This window comes from Entelurus aequoreus, linkage group LG02, assembly GCF_033978785.1.
Source record: "Entelurus aequoreus isolate RoL-2023_Sb linkage group LG02, RoL_Eaeq_v1.1, whole genome shotgun sequence".
Lineage (NCBI taxonomy): Eukaryota > Metazoa > Chordata > Actinopteri > Syngnathiformes > Syngnathidae > Entelurus > Entelurus aequoreus.
Window position 1 is genome coordinate 9,786,588 of NC_084732.1, and position 16,256 is coordinate 9,802,843.

Sequence of the window (16,256 nt, forward strand, 5' to 3'; positions counted from 1 at the left end):
GGGTGGGGGAAAGCACGCCTCTTCTTTTCCACCGGAGCGCTCCAATAAAACACACTCAGATCTTCAGTTTCTAGCCGATACTACATAAAAATAACGTAAAATAACGCAGTAACGCATCATGCAGTAACGGTAACTGAGTCACTGTATATAAAAAAATAACGCGTTAGATTACTCGTTACCGCCGAAACTAACGGCGTTACAGTAACGCGTTACTTAGTAACGCGTTAGTCCCAACACTAATTAAAACACGTGAAAACTTGGTTCTGCACCCAAAGCAATGATACGTAGCTCCTGCGCAGACAATTGCATTTCTTAAATAAGCAAAATAGAGAGCGCTTTTAAAACATCATTGAGTGTGTCTGTCCTTATGTACAAACCCTGTTTCCATATGAGTTGGGAAATTGTGTTAGATGTAAATATAAACGGAATACTATGATTTGCAAATTATTGTATTCTGTTTATATTTACATCCGACACAATTTCCCAACTCATATGGAAACGGGGTTTGTATATGCGGAATATGTGCTGATTATTAGAACACCCACAAAACTGGAAGGTGAAGATACAAATATAATCAAGTAGAATTTGCAATGGGATTTATCAAGGCTAAAACTGTTCTGCAGCAGCTCTTTCACATCTATATTTAGCACGTCCAGAAAGTATGTGCAAACTAGCACAGTTATGTGCTGCAAAGACAGATGATTGAGAGAGAGAATATTCTATCTGTATGCGAATCAGCATATTTGGACTGTCATAAATAAAAAATATTATAAATGTCTTCTATTCTGTAATGACATTTTATAATGTTATAGCTGCTGGATGACTTAAGGGGTTGATTAAAGCAAATTGATTTGTTTTGGTGCTTGCTTGCATAAAAAAAAAAAGAAAACACTTTGCATATTGCAATTTCTTGCATCTGGATCATTCCAGGTGTAAAATAACATTTATGGTGCCTCCCAGAGCACACCTTTGCCCTGCTAAAAATAGGTTATGTTTATATATCACACTTATATATTGCCCAAAAAAGGTGGACCATGTTATATTTTTCTGCTGCATATTCCACAACATAAGAAAGCAGCACAGGTTTGATCGTTGGAGCATATGATGTCATGGATTGTAGTGTCACCATGGTGACAGCCGGCATAGTGCACATCAAAAATCCTCATTTAAATAAGGCGCTCTGCACTTTTGCACTGCTTATAAATTGCGCAACCAGTTTTGGTAGGTCGTCCGCAAAACACCCGCTAACAGTGCTCACAATGTTTTACTCTGAAGATATTATTTATTTGGATCTTACTAGATCGGACCCTAACTGTTTTGTAGAGCGCATTGAGCTGTGTGGGAAATTTCTAATTAGTCCCACCTACAGGACTGACTATCCCACTCATTGTATTATTTTCTATAATTAGTCAATGGTCACAACCGGGCTTCATGAAGAACTTCCTTCCTCAGCCAGCATTTAGAAGTCTCTTTTTCCTGCAGAACAAAAGCACCTTGCACAGTTTTTTGTCATCGATATGGAACATTCCGCTGAGAACGGTGGTCATCTTTGCTTTTTTGTTCAGGTGGAATCTTCACGGGAGGCCAACAGTAAAGCCCTAATGGAGCTGTCCATGAGGCTCCAAGAGGACTACGAGGAACAGCTGCTGGAAGAGCAAAGAAAACACAAAAAGGAGATTGAAATACTCCAGGTACTATTTGCTTTTTGATCAATGTGATACATCCATTGCCAAAAGAAAAGACACGGACTGAGACATTTCAAACAATGTTTTTGCTTACACAGGCCCAACTGGACGAATACATCAGACGGCTCGAGGAAGCAGAGCTGAACATCAAGATCGCAGAGGCCAAAATTGCAGAGAGGGATGAGAGGATCTCTGAACTGGAGCGCCTGCTTGACTGCATGGGAACAGTAAGCACTGCAAAAAACAACAACATGGCTGCATGCACATTGTGTAAACACTAATCCAATCTCACAGGAAAAGAGTCAACTCCAGCAAAAACTGCAGGAATGTGAGCGTCGTCTTCACACGTTGGACCTGAGCGATACAACAGACGGGGCTGCAGCCATGAGGTATTTGATGTGTGTCCAACGAGAGAAGACAATACGCTGAGATTATTGGTCGAACATCTGTTTCCGAGTTTTGTTTTGTTGACTCTTGGTGGCCTGCAGGTCCAAAGATCTACAAAGTGAAGCTGGAAATCTCAGGGAGCGAATCAAACACTTAAACGACATGGTCTTCTGCCAGCAGCGGAAGGTCAAAGTGATGATTGAGGAGGTAAGAGAGGTCATTTGTTTGGCCAATTTTGTTAATACCACTGCAGGATAGGGGATCTTCATGTCAAACTAGGACATCTAGTAAAAACAAAACTGATTAGAGCTAGTGGTAGCGATACAAATAGCAATATTTGGGGAAATAATGAATAAAGGTCCAGTATCAGTTGTCAAATCAGACACCATAAATACCCATTTTTACTATAAAACTACATTATATTAATGTAGTTATTACATAGTTATTGCACCTGTTTGGAGGCCCAAACAGGTGCTTATAGTTAACTTTCTTAAATATCAGTTTTGCAGATATATGAAAGAATTTTAGACTTTAGTACAGAAGAACTTCAACTTACGGAACTCTTAACACAAAACACCATCCATCCATCCATCCATCCATCCATCCATTTTCTACCGCTTATTCCCTTCGGGGTCGCGGGGGGCGCTGGAGCCTATCTCAGCTACAATCGGGCGAAAGGCGGGGTACACCCTGGACAAGTCGCCACCTCATGGCAGGGCCAACACAGATAGACAGACAACATTCACACTCACATTCACACACTAGGGCCAATTTAGTGTTGCCAATCAACCTATCCCCAGGTGCATGTCTTTGGAGGTGGGAGGAAGCCGGAGGACCCGGAGGGAACCCACGCTTGACCCCCTAAAACAATAAAATGTTAACATATTAATTCATTTTACAAAGAAAAAATAACTTTTAGGTAAGACATTTTTATAAAAACAATACAATAGAACAGTGTTTTTCAACCTTTTTTGAGCCAAGGCACATTTTTTGCGATGAAAAAATCCGGAGGCACACCACCAGCAGAAAACATTAAAAAACGAAACTCAGTTGACAGTAAAAAGTTGTTGTCGCAATTGTTGGATACGACTTTAAAACATAACTATAGCTCGTCTCAAAGTAGGTGTACTGTCACCTCCTGTCACATCACATCATGACTTATTTTGAGTTTTGTGGTGTTTTCCTGTGTGTAGTGTTTTAGTTCTTGTCTTGCGCTCCTATTTTGGTGGCTTTTTCTCTTTTTTTGTTATTTTCCTGTAACAGTTTCATGTCTTTCTTTGAGCGATATTTCTAGCATCTACTTTGTTTTAGCAATCAAGAATATTTCAGTTGTTTGTATCCTTTGTGGGGACATTTTTGATTGTAATGTCATGCTCAGATGTACTTTGTGGACGCCGTCTTTGCTCCACAGTAAGTCTTTGCTGTCGTCCAGTATTCTGTTTTTGTTTACTTTGTAGCCAGTTCAGTTTTAGTTTTGTTCTGCATAGCATCCTTAAGCTTCAATGCTTTTTCTTAGGGGCACTCATCTTTTGTTTATTTTTGGTTTATGCATTAGATACCTTTTTACCTGCACGCTGCCTCCAGCTGTTTCCGACATCTACAAAGCAATTAGCTACTGGCTGCCACCTACTGATATGGAAGAGTATTACACGGTTACTCTGCCGAGCTCTAGACAGCACCGACACTCAACAACAACACATAATTTGCAAACTATAATTATTGGTTTGCCAAAAATATTTTTAACCCAAATAGGTGAAATTAGATAATTTTCCACAGCACACCAGACTGTATCTCACAGCACACTAGTGTGCCGCGGCACAGTGGTTGAAAAACACTGCAATCGAATGTACTACAAAAACTTAAGTAGTTTTATGAAGAAGCAATGTAATAATAAACAACATTTAACTTGGAGCGGGGACTTCTACGATAGCTGCCAGTCAAACCCACCATCAGCAACTTTTTCATATTTTCATAGATGAATGTTCGCTGTTTAGATATTATTTTAACATTCTTGGCTGCCGTTAGATTCATAGTGCAGACTAGCAGTGACGTGCTCGAATTGCATCACCTATTTGGTGACACACTAACAAAAATTTGCAGAAGCCGTAATGTAATGACAAAAAGCTGAAATAATAATACAAATACACACAAAGTTTTGTCTTAAAATATATATTTTTTTTTAGCATTTTCTTTTACAGAATTATCAAAATGACTTACACATACTCTGCCTTTTATTACATTCCGTACAAGCCTAGCGTTAAGCAGGAGTGCAGATTAAAAGCATCTAATAACAAAATATTGTGCAGCAGGGAAGTGCACATGAAGTGAAAATAGATACAACAAGCCTAGGGAAAGCTTTGCTGCAAGGAGGTTAAAATTTGTCCTGATTGCCAATGAGAGACAGGTGAGGGAGCAAGCCCTCAGACAGGAGAAGTAGTGGCAAAAAAGAGACAAACAGGAAATTAAAGGCCTACTGAAATTAAATTTTCTTATTCAAACGGGGATAGCAGATCCATTCTATGTGTCATACTTGATCATTTCGTGATATTGCCATATTTTTGCTGAAAGGATTTAGTAGAGAACATCGACGATAAAGTTCGCAACTTTTGGTCGCTGATAAAAAAAGCCTTGCCTGTACCGGAAGTAGCGTGACGTCGCAGGTTGAAGGGCTTCTCACATCTGCACATTGTTTACACCAGCAGTGAGAGCGATTCAGACCGAGAAAGCGACGGTTACCCCATTAATTTGAGCGAGGATGAAAGATTCGTGGATGAGGAACGTGAGAGTGAAGGACTAGAGTGCAGTGCAGGACGTATCTTTTTTCGCTCTGACCGTAACTTAGGTAAAAGGGCTCATTGGATTCCACACTTTCTCCTTTTTCTATTGTGGATCACGGATTTGTATTTCAAACCACCTCGGATACTATATCCTCTTGAAAATGAGAGTCGAGAACGCGAAATGGACATTCACAGTGACTTTTATCTCCACGACAATACATCGGCGAAGCACTTTAGCTACGGAGCTAACGTGATAGCATTGTGCTTAAATGCAGATAGAAACAAAATAAATAAGCCCTTGACTGGAAGGATAGACAGAAGATCAACAATACTACCAAACACTGGACCTGTAACCACACGGTTAATGCTGTACCGCCTGGCGAAGCCTAGCAATGCTGTTGCTAACGACGCCATTGAAGCTAACTTAGCTACCGGACCTCGACAGAGCTATGCTAAAAACATTAGCTCTCCACCTACGCCAGCCCTCATCTGCTCATCAACACCCATGCTCACCTGCGTTCCAGCGATCGACGGCGCGACGAAGGACTTCACCCGATCATCGATGCGGTCGGCGGCTAGCGTCGGATAGCGCGTCTGCTATCCAACTCAAAGTCCTCCTGGTTGTGTTGCTGCAGCCGGCCGCTAATACACCGATCCCACCTACAGCTTTCTTCTTTGCAGTCTCCATTGTTAATTGAACAAATTGCAAAAGATTCACCAACACAGATGTCCAGAATACTGTGGAATTTTGCGATGAAAACAGAGCTGTTTGTATTGGGATACAATGTGTCCCAATACTTCCGTTTCAACCATTGACGTCACGCGCAAACGTCATCATACATAGACGTTTTCAACCGGAAGTTTCCCGGGAAATTTAAAATTGCACTTTATAAGTTAACCCGGCCGTATTGGCATGTGTTGCAATGTTAAGATTTCATCATTGATATATAAACTATCAGACTGCGTGGTCGGTAGTAGTGGGTTTCAGTAGGCCTTTAAATACCAGAAACTAATAATAAGTGTCACAAGAGATCATGACAACTTTTTAGTATGCTGCACTTAGCGGAAAAAGTTTGGACTCTCCCGTATCCAATACTGTGTATTAATCCTCACTTTTTAAGTCAGCTTTGTAAAGGAATACCTTGTGGATGTGCACTACTGCCTATCGTCTCTGGTCTTAATAAAATTGTCTTAATCCCTGTATGCAATTCCTCTTGGAAAAGGACAAGCAGCAGTTTATGAGGAATAGGGAAAACATATTTTAATGTTACAAAGAAATGACAATAACAGTGATTTCGAATTTCTACTATGACAAAGAATTACCAAAATGACACCATTTGATGTAAATCAGTTGTTTTTTACACTGTTGAAAATTGTGGAATCTTTCCTAAAAGTGTCCATCAAATCTCAATGACAACATACAGTACTTGCTGTGACGCAACAGTAGCTACTAATCGTCTTTCCTGTTTAATGCACTGCCAGATTACAACTCTCATCTAATGACCTCACGCTATCTTTTGATGTGGTGATAATGAGTGTTTTTTTTCCTGAAATTGTCAAGGTGCAAACATTACGAACTCAAGTCGCTCAGAAGGACATGTTCATCTCGGAGCTGCTGGACCGAATTGCAATGGTGGAGTGTGAGGTAAGATTGTGTGTTTGTGTGTTATTGTGCATGAATGTATGTTCAATGCGGGTTGGTGGAAGCAAGTAACTTTCTTTTTGGTGCACACTGCTGGATAACCTCAACTTTGTGGAAACTTTTTGTGCGCCTTTCAAGCCACTTTTACATATACAAGGTGACTGCTGCAGTCTTTGCATGAAACCTCAACCTGACGGTCTTGTTTCCTCTTTTGCTTTTTCCTAGAATAATGAATTAGAAGACAAGCTCAAGTATTTTATGTCCACACAGAATAGTGAGCAAGAGGATGTGGGCACTGGGGAGATAGGCCTAGTCTACAATATTCTCCCAAGGTAAGCGGCAGGTTGTTACATTGTGTTTAACGGAGGGTGTGTGGTATTGACGTGGGCTGGGGGGTGCGGTGTCTTTGTTTAACATCTGACTGTTCAAACAGAGTTGACGAAGTTCCTTGGCATGATGTTGAACTTCCTATTCTTCATGAAGAGAGAGTTCTCAGTCCCATAGAACACTCTCCGTCTGATCCACCACCATTTGCCATACCACCTCCACCACCAATGTCACCTCCATTACCCACGGACCCTCCATTTTCACCCACACAACCGCCATTACCACCATTGCCTTTATCCTCCAGCCCACCTTCATCACCCACACAAACTACACCCTACATATCTCCACCATTTTCACCCACACAACCGCCATTACGTCCACTGCCTTTATCCTCCAGCCCACCTTCATCACCCACACAAACTACACCCTACATATACCCACCATTTTCCCCCACACAACCGCCATTACGTCCACTGCCTTTATCCTCCACCCCACCTTCATCACCCACACAAACTACACCCTACATATACCCACCATTTTCCCCCACACAACCGCCATTACGTCCACTGCCTTTATCCTGCAGCCCACCTTCATCACCCACACAAACTACACCCTACATATACCCACCATTTTCACCCACACAACCGCCATTACGTCCACTGCCTTTATCCTCCACCCCACCTTCATCACCCACACAAACTACACCCTACATATACCCACCATTTCCCCCCACACAACCGCCATTACGTCCACTGCCTTTATCCTGCAGCCCACCTTCATCACCCACACAAACTACACCCTACATATACCCACCATTTTCACCCACACAACCGCCATTACGTCCACTGCCTTTATCCTCCAGCCCACCTTCATCACCCACACAAAATACACCCTACATATACCCACCATTTTCACCCACACAACCTCCATTACCACCACTGCCTTTATCCCCAAGCCCACCTTCATCACCCACACAAACAACACCCCACATATACACACCATTCTCACCCACAGAAACAACACCCAACATATACCCTCCATTATCACCCACACAACATCCATTACCACCACTACCCTTATACCCTAGTCCACCATCATCACCCACACAAACACAACCCTACATATACTCACCATCATCACCCACACAAACAACAGCCCAGGTAGACCCACCATCATCTCCCACAGAAGCACCTGTTAGACAGCAGTATGCTTCACCCTACCTAACAATGCACACACAACCGAGGACATTTAGGCCTAACAAACCTCCGCCCAGCAGGCTGGGGTCCAGTTTGCTTCGCTACACGCCCGTTGAGTACAGCCGCTACTTAGAGGCCAACCCGACGCCGCCAAGCCAAACAGTCTACTCCAGCTCGTTCTCATTTGAATCCCAAACCTCAGAGAGCTGGACCGGAGACGAGGTGGACACTCAGACGCCATCAAATCCAGACCAATCTTCAACGTCGTCTAGAAGAACAGGACCGAGGATACATTGCATGGATACACCTTTCACGAAATTAATGGACATAACAGCAAATATAAACATAGAGTGATATACAAAGATCATTTAGTTTTTGTAGATACATTTAACTTTTTTTTATTTTTGTACAAGAAATACGACAGCTAGCGGTCCCTTAGCTTAGCGGAGGACAAATGCAGAGTCATTGTGAAATCCAATTTTTTCAAATAACTTTCTTTACTGTGTAAAACCTTTCATATTTATGCACATTTTAGAAGAGCACAGTCCTACCAAATATTTGACGTTTATATGTTCTTAGTATCAGTATAAATATAAGTACCAATCATTTTCTTATCAAAACTAATCTGATGATGACACTTAACAATATTGTAAGTTTACTTTGATTCAATGTATTCCTCATTTCCCTGCCCCAGTTGGGGTAAACTATGATCCTTGCTGAAGTTGCACTATACATATAAAGTGCAACTATATATAAATATATATACAGTATATATGTATACAAAAATAGAAGTTAAAATCTATATGTGTACATACTTTCTCATACAAAGTAACATATTTTGTAAATTAGTGTTCTTTTGTTTACAATCGTTATAATGTAACCCACACTGCAAATGGGGACTGCAAGTGAAGGTTGTACTGTGTGTGTGTGTGTGTGTGTGTGTGTGTGTGTGTGTGTGTGTGTGTGTGTGTGTGTGTGTGTGTGTGTGTGTGTGTGTGTGTGTGTGTGTGTGTGTGTGTGTGTGTGTGTGTGTGTGTGTGTGTGTGTGTGTGTGTGTGTGTGGGTGTGTGTGCGTGTGTGCGTGTGTGCATGTGTGTGTGTTTTCTTATAAGTTTGTATTTGCCACTGTACGAATTAAAATTATATTTTGTAATGATCACATTACGCACAAAATATTTATTTACCTGAAATCCTGCTGTGGGAATATAAATATTAAACATCTCATTTGCTACAGGGTATGTTACATATTATTATTATTTGTATTTATTATTACATTATACAACTGTAAACAAAAAAGAGGACTTACGTACCACATGCACAAGTATCCAACTATTTCTGAAAGTTGGTTTGATTCCTTTCGCTGACTTGAATATTCATCATTGACAACATACTTTTTATGTTTTATTCGGATTCTTGAATCTGAGTTGAATAAACTGTTAATACAGGTCCTAAAGGATTATAATTTTTTTTATAGTAAAAAAAATCAAACTTTTCTGGTCCGGTATGTCAAAATGAAAGAATAACTGTTATGTGGTCTTATGCTGAAAAAAATGACACCAAACAAGGCAACATTAACATTTTTGTTAGGAGTATATTTTCTATTAGCAGCAAGGGAAGACATACTATGAAAAAAATGCTATTGTTTCTATTTAAAACAATATAAACAAAACCCACAGGTGAAAGGGTTGTTTCAACAAATCAAAGAGGTGTCCGGCGGAATTAGGAAAATTAATAAGTAAGTAAAAGGAAAACCTTAATAAAGTGCTACTATATTGTAACTATTAATACAAAATCATATAATAATGTAAATAACATTGCATATGAATATCAAGTGTATTATGGGCTGTGTAATCTCTACAGAAGTACTTGGGTCATCAGAATTCAATAATGCTGACTGCTGGGTAGTATTAATTGGGCATAGTTTTGAGTCCTTTCAAATAAATTTGTGCAGGGTTCCAGATGAAAGACAATTTATCCCTAGATCCCTGAGTAATACTTTTTAGCAGGAATAAGTGCATCAAATTGGCTCATCCACAAAGACAATTTTGGTGGTGTGTTAGATAATAAAGTAAAACATTAACAATTTTCAGTCAATGATCAGGCCAGCTGATCAGCTGCTCCTGGAGGTACCCAAATCAAAGCGGACAGGGCCTTCTCTGTTGTGTGTCCCAAACCCTGGAATGATCTCCCTCTCCATGTGAGGCAGGCCCCTTCTTTGGCTACTTTTAAGACCCTTCTTATAACCCATTTTTACTCACTGGCTTTTAAACCAGCATGAGACTTTGAACTGTTTGAACTGTTTTTAACTTTTTAATTGTTTTTATCTAACAAATTGCTCTTAAGATAATTTGTATTTGCTTTTTGTATGTGCATATGTGTATATATATATATATATATATATATATATATATATATATATATATATATATATATATATATATATATATATATATATATATATATATATATATATATATATATATATATATATATATATATATATATATATATACATATATATATATATATATATATATATATACACTAGAGTTCAAAAATTTGGGGTCACCCAAACAATTTTGTGGAATAGCCTTCATTTGTAAGAACAAGAATAGACTGTCGAGTTTCAGATGAAAGTTCTCTTTTTCTGGCCATTTTGAGCGTTTAATTGACCCCACAAATGTGATGCTCCAGAAACTCAATCTGCTCATAGGAAGGTCAGTTTTGTAGCTTCTGTAACGAGCTAAACTGTTTTCAGATGTGTGAACATGATTGCCCAAGGGTTTTCTAATCATCAATTAGCCTTCTGAGCCAATGAGCAAACACATTGTACCATTAGAACACTGGAGTGATAGTTTCTGGAAATGGGCCTCTATACACCTATGTAGATACTGCACCAAAAACCAGACATTTGCAGCTAGAATAGTCATTTACCACATTAGCAATGTATACAGTGTATTTCTTTAAAGTTAAGAGTAGTTTAAAGTTATCTTCATTGAAAAGTACAGTGCTTTTCCTTCAAAAACAAGGACATTTCAATGTGACCCCAAACTTTTGAACGGTAGTGTATATATATGTGACAATCATTGGTACTTTAATCTTTAATTAATCTTAATATACCTGTGTATATATATATATATATATATATATATATATATATATATATATATATATATATATATATATATATATATATATATATATATATATATATATATATATATATATAAACCCCGTTTCCATATGAGTTGGGAAATTGTGTTGGATGTAAATATAAACGGAATACAATGATTTGCAAATCATTTTCAACCCATATTCAGTTGAATATGCGACAAAGACAACATATTTGATGTTCAAACTGATAAACTTTTTTTTTTGTGCAAATAATCATTAACTTTAGAATTTGATGCCTGCAACACGTGACAAAGAAGTTGGGAAAGGTGGCAATAAATACTGATAAAGTTGAGGAATGCTCATCAAACACTTATTTGGAACATTCCACAGGTGTGCAGGCTAATTGGGAACAGGTGGGTGCCATCAGAGCCGGCCCAAGGCATACGCGTACTAAGCGCTTGCTTAGGGCCCCGCGGCCACCAGGGGGCCCCCAAAAGCAATTAACAAAAAATTCTTATTTTTATTTTTTGCATGTACGAGTCTGACTGATGATTTCTAAATGATCAAAGATATATTATTGTACAAAAACACAATTTTAGGTCAACAGAGTGCTGCTGCTGAACTAGGCCTAGTGATTCTGCCTCTCTTTAAATGTAAAGCTGCCTCTGCTGCACCTGTGACGTTTGCCGCCTGCCGTGCAATACCAGTGCGCACTGGGCATCAAAAGCGCAGATAGAGGCAAAACAATGTCACAAAAAAGGACATATCCTTCAGGTGCAGAAAAAAGGAAGAAGAAGAAAGTGGAAGAGGAGAAAAAAATGCCATGATAAAGGTATGTTTGCATGACTTGGTAATAAAAAGTTTATCAAAGAGATTTGTAGCTGTAATTAGCTTTAGCTAGGTGACGTTAGCTAGCTAGCGCGGTGCTAGCAATATGTTTTTAGCATCAGGTTACTAGTGAGATATGTTGTTTGCACAAATTGTTTGCAGCAGAGCACGGTAATTTATGTGATTAAAATAAACATTATTTTTTACATCAACTCATAAGTTATGTGAAACTTCCCCAGGAGCATTGTTAAAATACTTTGGAGGCACAGAATCAGCCCAGAGCCAGTCCACATCCTCAGGCTCAACTGTGAGTGATGAATCAGGTGAGGAAAAGACTGTCACCATACAGTATACATTTAATTTCTTAGTATAAACATTACACCTGAAGGGAAATTAATATAGTCAAAGTATCTCATTAATATGTGTGTCTATATGTATGTATGTATGTATGTATTTCATCTTAGGTCCATCTCCATCCTCTACAGTGCTCTCACACACCTCCATCCTCTGTGCCCACTGTCCCCTCCATGTCTGAAACCACAGCTGATTTATCTAGTAAGTTAACTGCAAAACATCCTTTATAATTGCTCATTGTACTGCAGAACATTCTGAGATTAATAATTATGTCCAACAGTGCAATTTAATGACCTTATAGGTCCTTCTTTTTTAGTCATTGTCTTTCTTTGGTCACTTCCTCAGCAACTTCCACCACAGCGTCCCCTTCACACCATGGACCATCATCAGTTCCGCCAGTTGACCCAGCTGTGTGGCCTTCTTTCCTCTCAGATTCAGACAGGACTGAGCAGGTGATCAGAGGACCACTGTCTATTAAGGAGAACTTTTCATTCCCCAAACGGCATGATGGCCGAAGTTTTCATTATCATTATACCTACAGACAGCTAGTCAATGGGGAAAAAGTCAAGCGTAGCTGGCTGACTTATTCAAGAAGTCTATTGCTTTTGCTGCAAATTATTTTCCAAAAAGTCCTTAAAACTGGCAGCCGAGGGACAGCGGGATTGGGTCAACATAGGTGCAATAATAAAGTGAATCAGAATCAGCTTTATTGTCCAGTTATGTTTAACACACATGCAATTTAACTTCAGTAGACTGCGCTCTCTTTGTACAAAGTAAACATTAAATATGAACAATTAACTAAAAATATAAACTAGTAATTAAAGACTAATATGTACAAGACTGATGAGACATGATGACACTTTTACTGTAAATACAAAGCTTTATCACTTGGACTGTTCAACCCCAGGCCACTCTTGTAGCTGAATGTTTTCTACATTTTAAGATTAGGAACCATATATGGCACTCTGGACATCATTCGTTCATTCATTGGTATTATTTAGGTTCTTAACTGGGCCACCCCCATATCTTTATAAATGACATGTCATTTGTAAAGACATACCAGGCTGACAATAGGATAATGTAAACAACACTGCCAGAGCCGCAATGAGTTTATAGTAGGTGTGTGAATGATCAACAATCAATATTATTGGCAGAAATAGAGGGCCCCAAAATCAAATTTTGCTTAGGGCCCCATGGAGTCTTGGGCCGGCACTGGGTGCCATGATTGGGTATTGTTGCGCTGGACCAGATGTTCCTCCAAGGGAATTTAAGTTACTGGTCAATCCCAAGTTCTTTTGATGACATATAAGCTCAGTTTAAATGATCACCAGAACAGAATAGGTATTTTGCAATTTATTTCCAAAGCTTTGGAAAGAGAGACCAGCCTAGAGCAACACATTCAATTGCGTAGCCAAGTTGATCTGAAAACATCACGGAAGTGTTGTCTTCTTCAATATGCCAATTGCCCACACCCTCCAGAACGAATACACATGTCTATTGTTCTACTTTAGCCTGAGACAAGATGAGATAAGGAAAAGGAGTATCTAAATAAATAATAAATGGGTTATACTTGTATAGCGCTTTTCTACCTTCAAGGTACTCAAAGCACTTTGACACTATTTCCACATTCACCCATTCACACACTGATGGCAGGAGCTGCCATGCAAGGCGCTAACCAGCACCCATCAGGAGCAAGGGTGAAGTGTCTTGCCCAAGGACACAACGGACGTGACTAGGATGGTAGAAGGTGGGGATTGAACCCCAGTAACCAGCAACCCTCCGATTGCTTGCACGGCCACTCTATCAACTTCGCCACACCGTCCCCAACTTCTCCTCCTCACATTACTAAAGTCAAGGTAACTTACAGTGTACCATCGACATACTTGCCAACCTTGAGACCTCCGATTCCGGGCGGTGGGGGTTGGGGGGTGGGGCGGGGGCGGGGGCGTGGTTGGGTGCGTGGTTAAGACATATACAGTATATATATATATATTTATACACATATATACATATATATATATATATATATATATATATATATATATATATATATATATATATATATATATATATATATATATATATATACACACAAACCCCGTTTCCATATGAGTTGGGAAATTGTGTTAGATGTAAATATAAACGGAATACAATGATTTGCAAATCCTTTTCAACCCATATTCAATTGAATGCACTACAAAGACAAGATATTTGATGTTCAAACTCATAAACTTTATTTTTTTTGCAAATGATAATTAACTTAGAATTTCATGGCTGCAACACGTGCCAAAGTAGTTGGGAAAGGGCATGTTCACCACTGTGTTACATCACCTTTTCTTTTAACAACACTCAATAAACGATTGGGAACTGAGGAAACTAATTGTTGAAGCTTTGAAAGTGGAATTCTTTCCCATTCTTGTTTTATGTAGAGCTTAAGTCGTTCAACAGTCCGGGGTCTCCGCCGTAGTATTTTACGCTTCATAATGCGCCACACATTTTCGATGGGAGACAGGTCTGGAATGCAGGCGGTCCAGTAAAGTACCCGCACTCTTTTTTTACGAAGCCACGCTGTTGTAACACGTGCTGAATGTGGCTTGGCATTGTCTTGCTGAAATAAGCAGGAGCGTCCATGAAAAAGACAGCGCTTAGATGGCAGCATATGTTGTTCCAAAACCTGTATATACCTTTCAGCATTAATGGTGCCTTCACAGATGTGTAAGTTACCCATGCCTTGGGCACTAATGCACCCCCATACCATCACAGATGCTGGCTTTTGAACTTTGCGCCGATAACAGTCTGGATGGTTCGCTTCCCCTTTGGTCCGGATGACACTATGTCGAATATTTCCAAAAACATTTTGAAATGTGGACTCGTCAGACCACAGAACACTTTTCCACTTTGCATCAGTCCATCTTAGATGATCTTGGGCCCAGAGAAGCCGGCAGCGTTTCTGGATGTTGTTGATAAATGGCTTTCGCTTTGCATAGTAGAGCTTTAACTTGCACTTACAGATGTAGCGACAAACTGTATTTAGTGACAGTGGTTTTCTGAAGTGTTCCTGAACCCATGTGGTGATATCCTTTAGAAATTGATGTCGGTTTTTGATACAGTGCCGTCTGAGTGATCGAAGGTCACGGTCATTCAATGTTGGTTTCCGGCCATGCCGCTTACGTGGAGTGATTTCTCCAGATTCTCTGAACCTTTTGATGATATTATGGACCGTAGATGTTGAAATCCCTAAATTTCTTGCAATTGCACTTTGAGAAACATTGTTCTTAAACTGTTTGACTATTTGCTCACACAGTTGTGGACAAAGGGGTGTACCTCGCCCCATCCTTTCTTGTGAAAGACTGAGCATTTTTTGGGAAGCTGTTTTTATACCCAATCATGGCACCCACCTGTTCCCAATTTGCCTGCACACCTGTGGGATGTTCCAAATAAGTGTTTGATGAGCATTCCTCAACTTTATCAGTACTTATTGCCACCTTTCCCAACTTCTTTGTCACATGTTGCTGGCATAAAATTCTAAAGTTAATGATTATTTGCAAAAAAAAAAAAATGTTTATCAGTTTGAACATCAAATATGTTGTCTTTGTAGCATATTCAACTGAATATGGGTTGAAAATGATTTGCAAATCGTTGTATTCCGTTTATATTTACATCTAACACAATTTCCCAACTCATATGGAAACGGGGTTTGTATATATATATTATATATATATATATATATATATATATATATATATATATATATATATATATATATATATATATATATATATATTGTATATATATATATATTGTATATATATATATATATTGTATATATATGTATATATATATATACTGTATATATATGTATATATACACACAGTATATATATGTGTATTTTACCTCTGTTTTAAATGTAATTTTGTAATATGTCCTTTGCCTGGAATTTTTTGTG

The 16,256-nt window shown here is 39.1% G+C and overlaps 1 protein-coding gene and 1 long non-coding RNA gene across 2 annotated transcripts in view; both read left to right on the top strand.

The window, feature by feature from the left end:
- The window catches only part of LOC133630027 (mucin-2-like), a 39,088-nt gene extending 29,757 nt beyond the window's left edge, over positions 1-9,331 (top strand). The window contains exons 8-14 of the mRNA XM_062021249.1: positions 1,566-1,691; positions 1,784-1,912; positions 1,980-2,074; positions 2,174-2,279; positions 6,411-6,494; positions 6,717-6,823; positions 6,925-9,331. Coding sequence (XP_061877233.1) covers positions 1,566-1,691; positions 1,784-1,912; positions 1,980-2,074; positions 2,174-2,279; positions 6,411-6,494; positions 6,717-6,823; positions 6,925-8,368 — 2,091 coding nt within the window. The 3' untranslated portion in view covers positions 8,369-9,331. The remainder of the gene's footprint in view (positions 1-1,565; positions 1,692-1,783; positions 1,913-1,979; positions 2,075-2,173; positions 2,280-6,410; positions 6,495-6,716; positions 6,824-6,924) is intronic.
- A 2,438-nt stretch (positions 9,332-11,769) lies between these two features.
- LOC133630042 (uncharacterized) lies at positions 11,770-12,984 on the top strand. Its single transcript, XR_009821183.1, has 4 exons — positions 11,770-11,960; positions 12,196-12,279; positions 12,421-12,511; positions 12,656-12,984. It is a non-coding gene; the product is annotated as an uncharacterized LOC133630042 (long non-coding RNA).
- Positions 12,985-16,256: the final 3,272 nt, after the last annotated feature.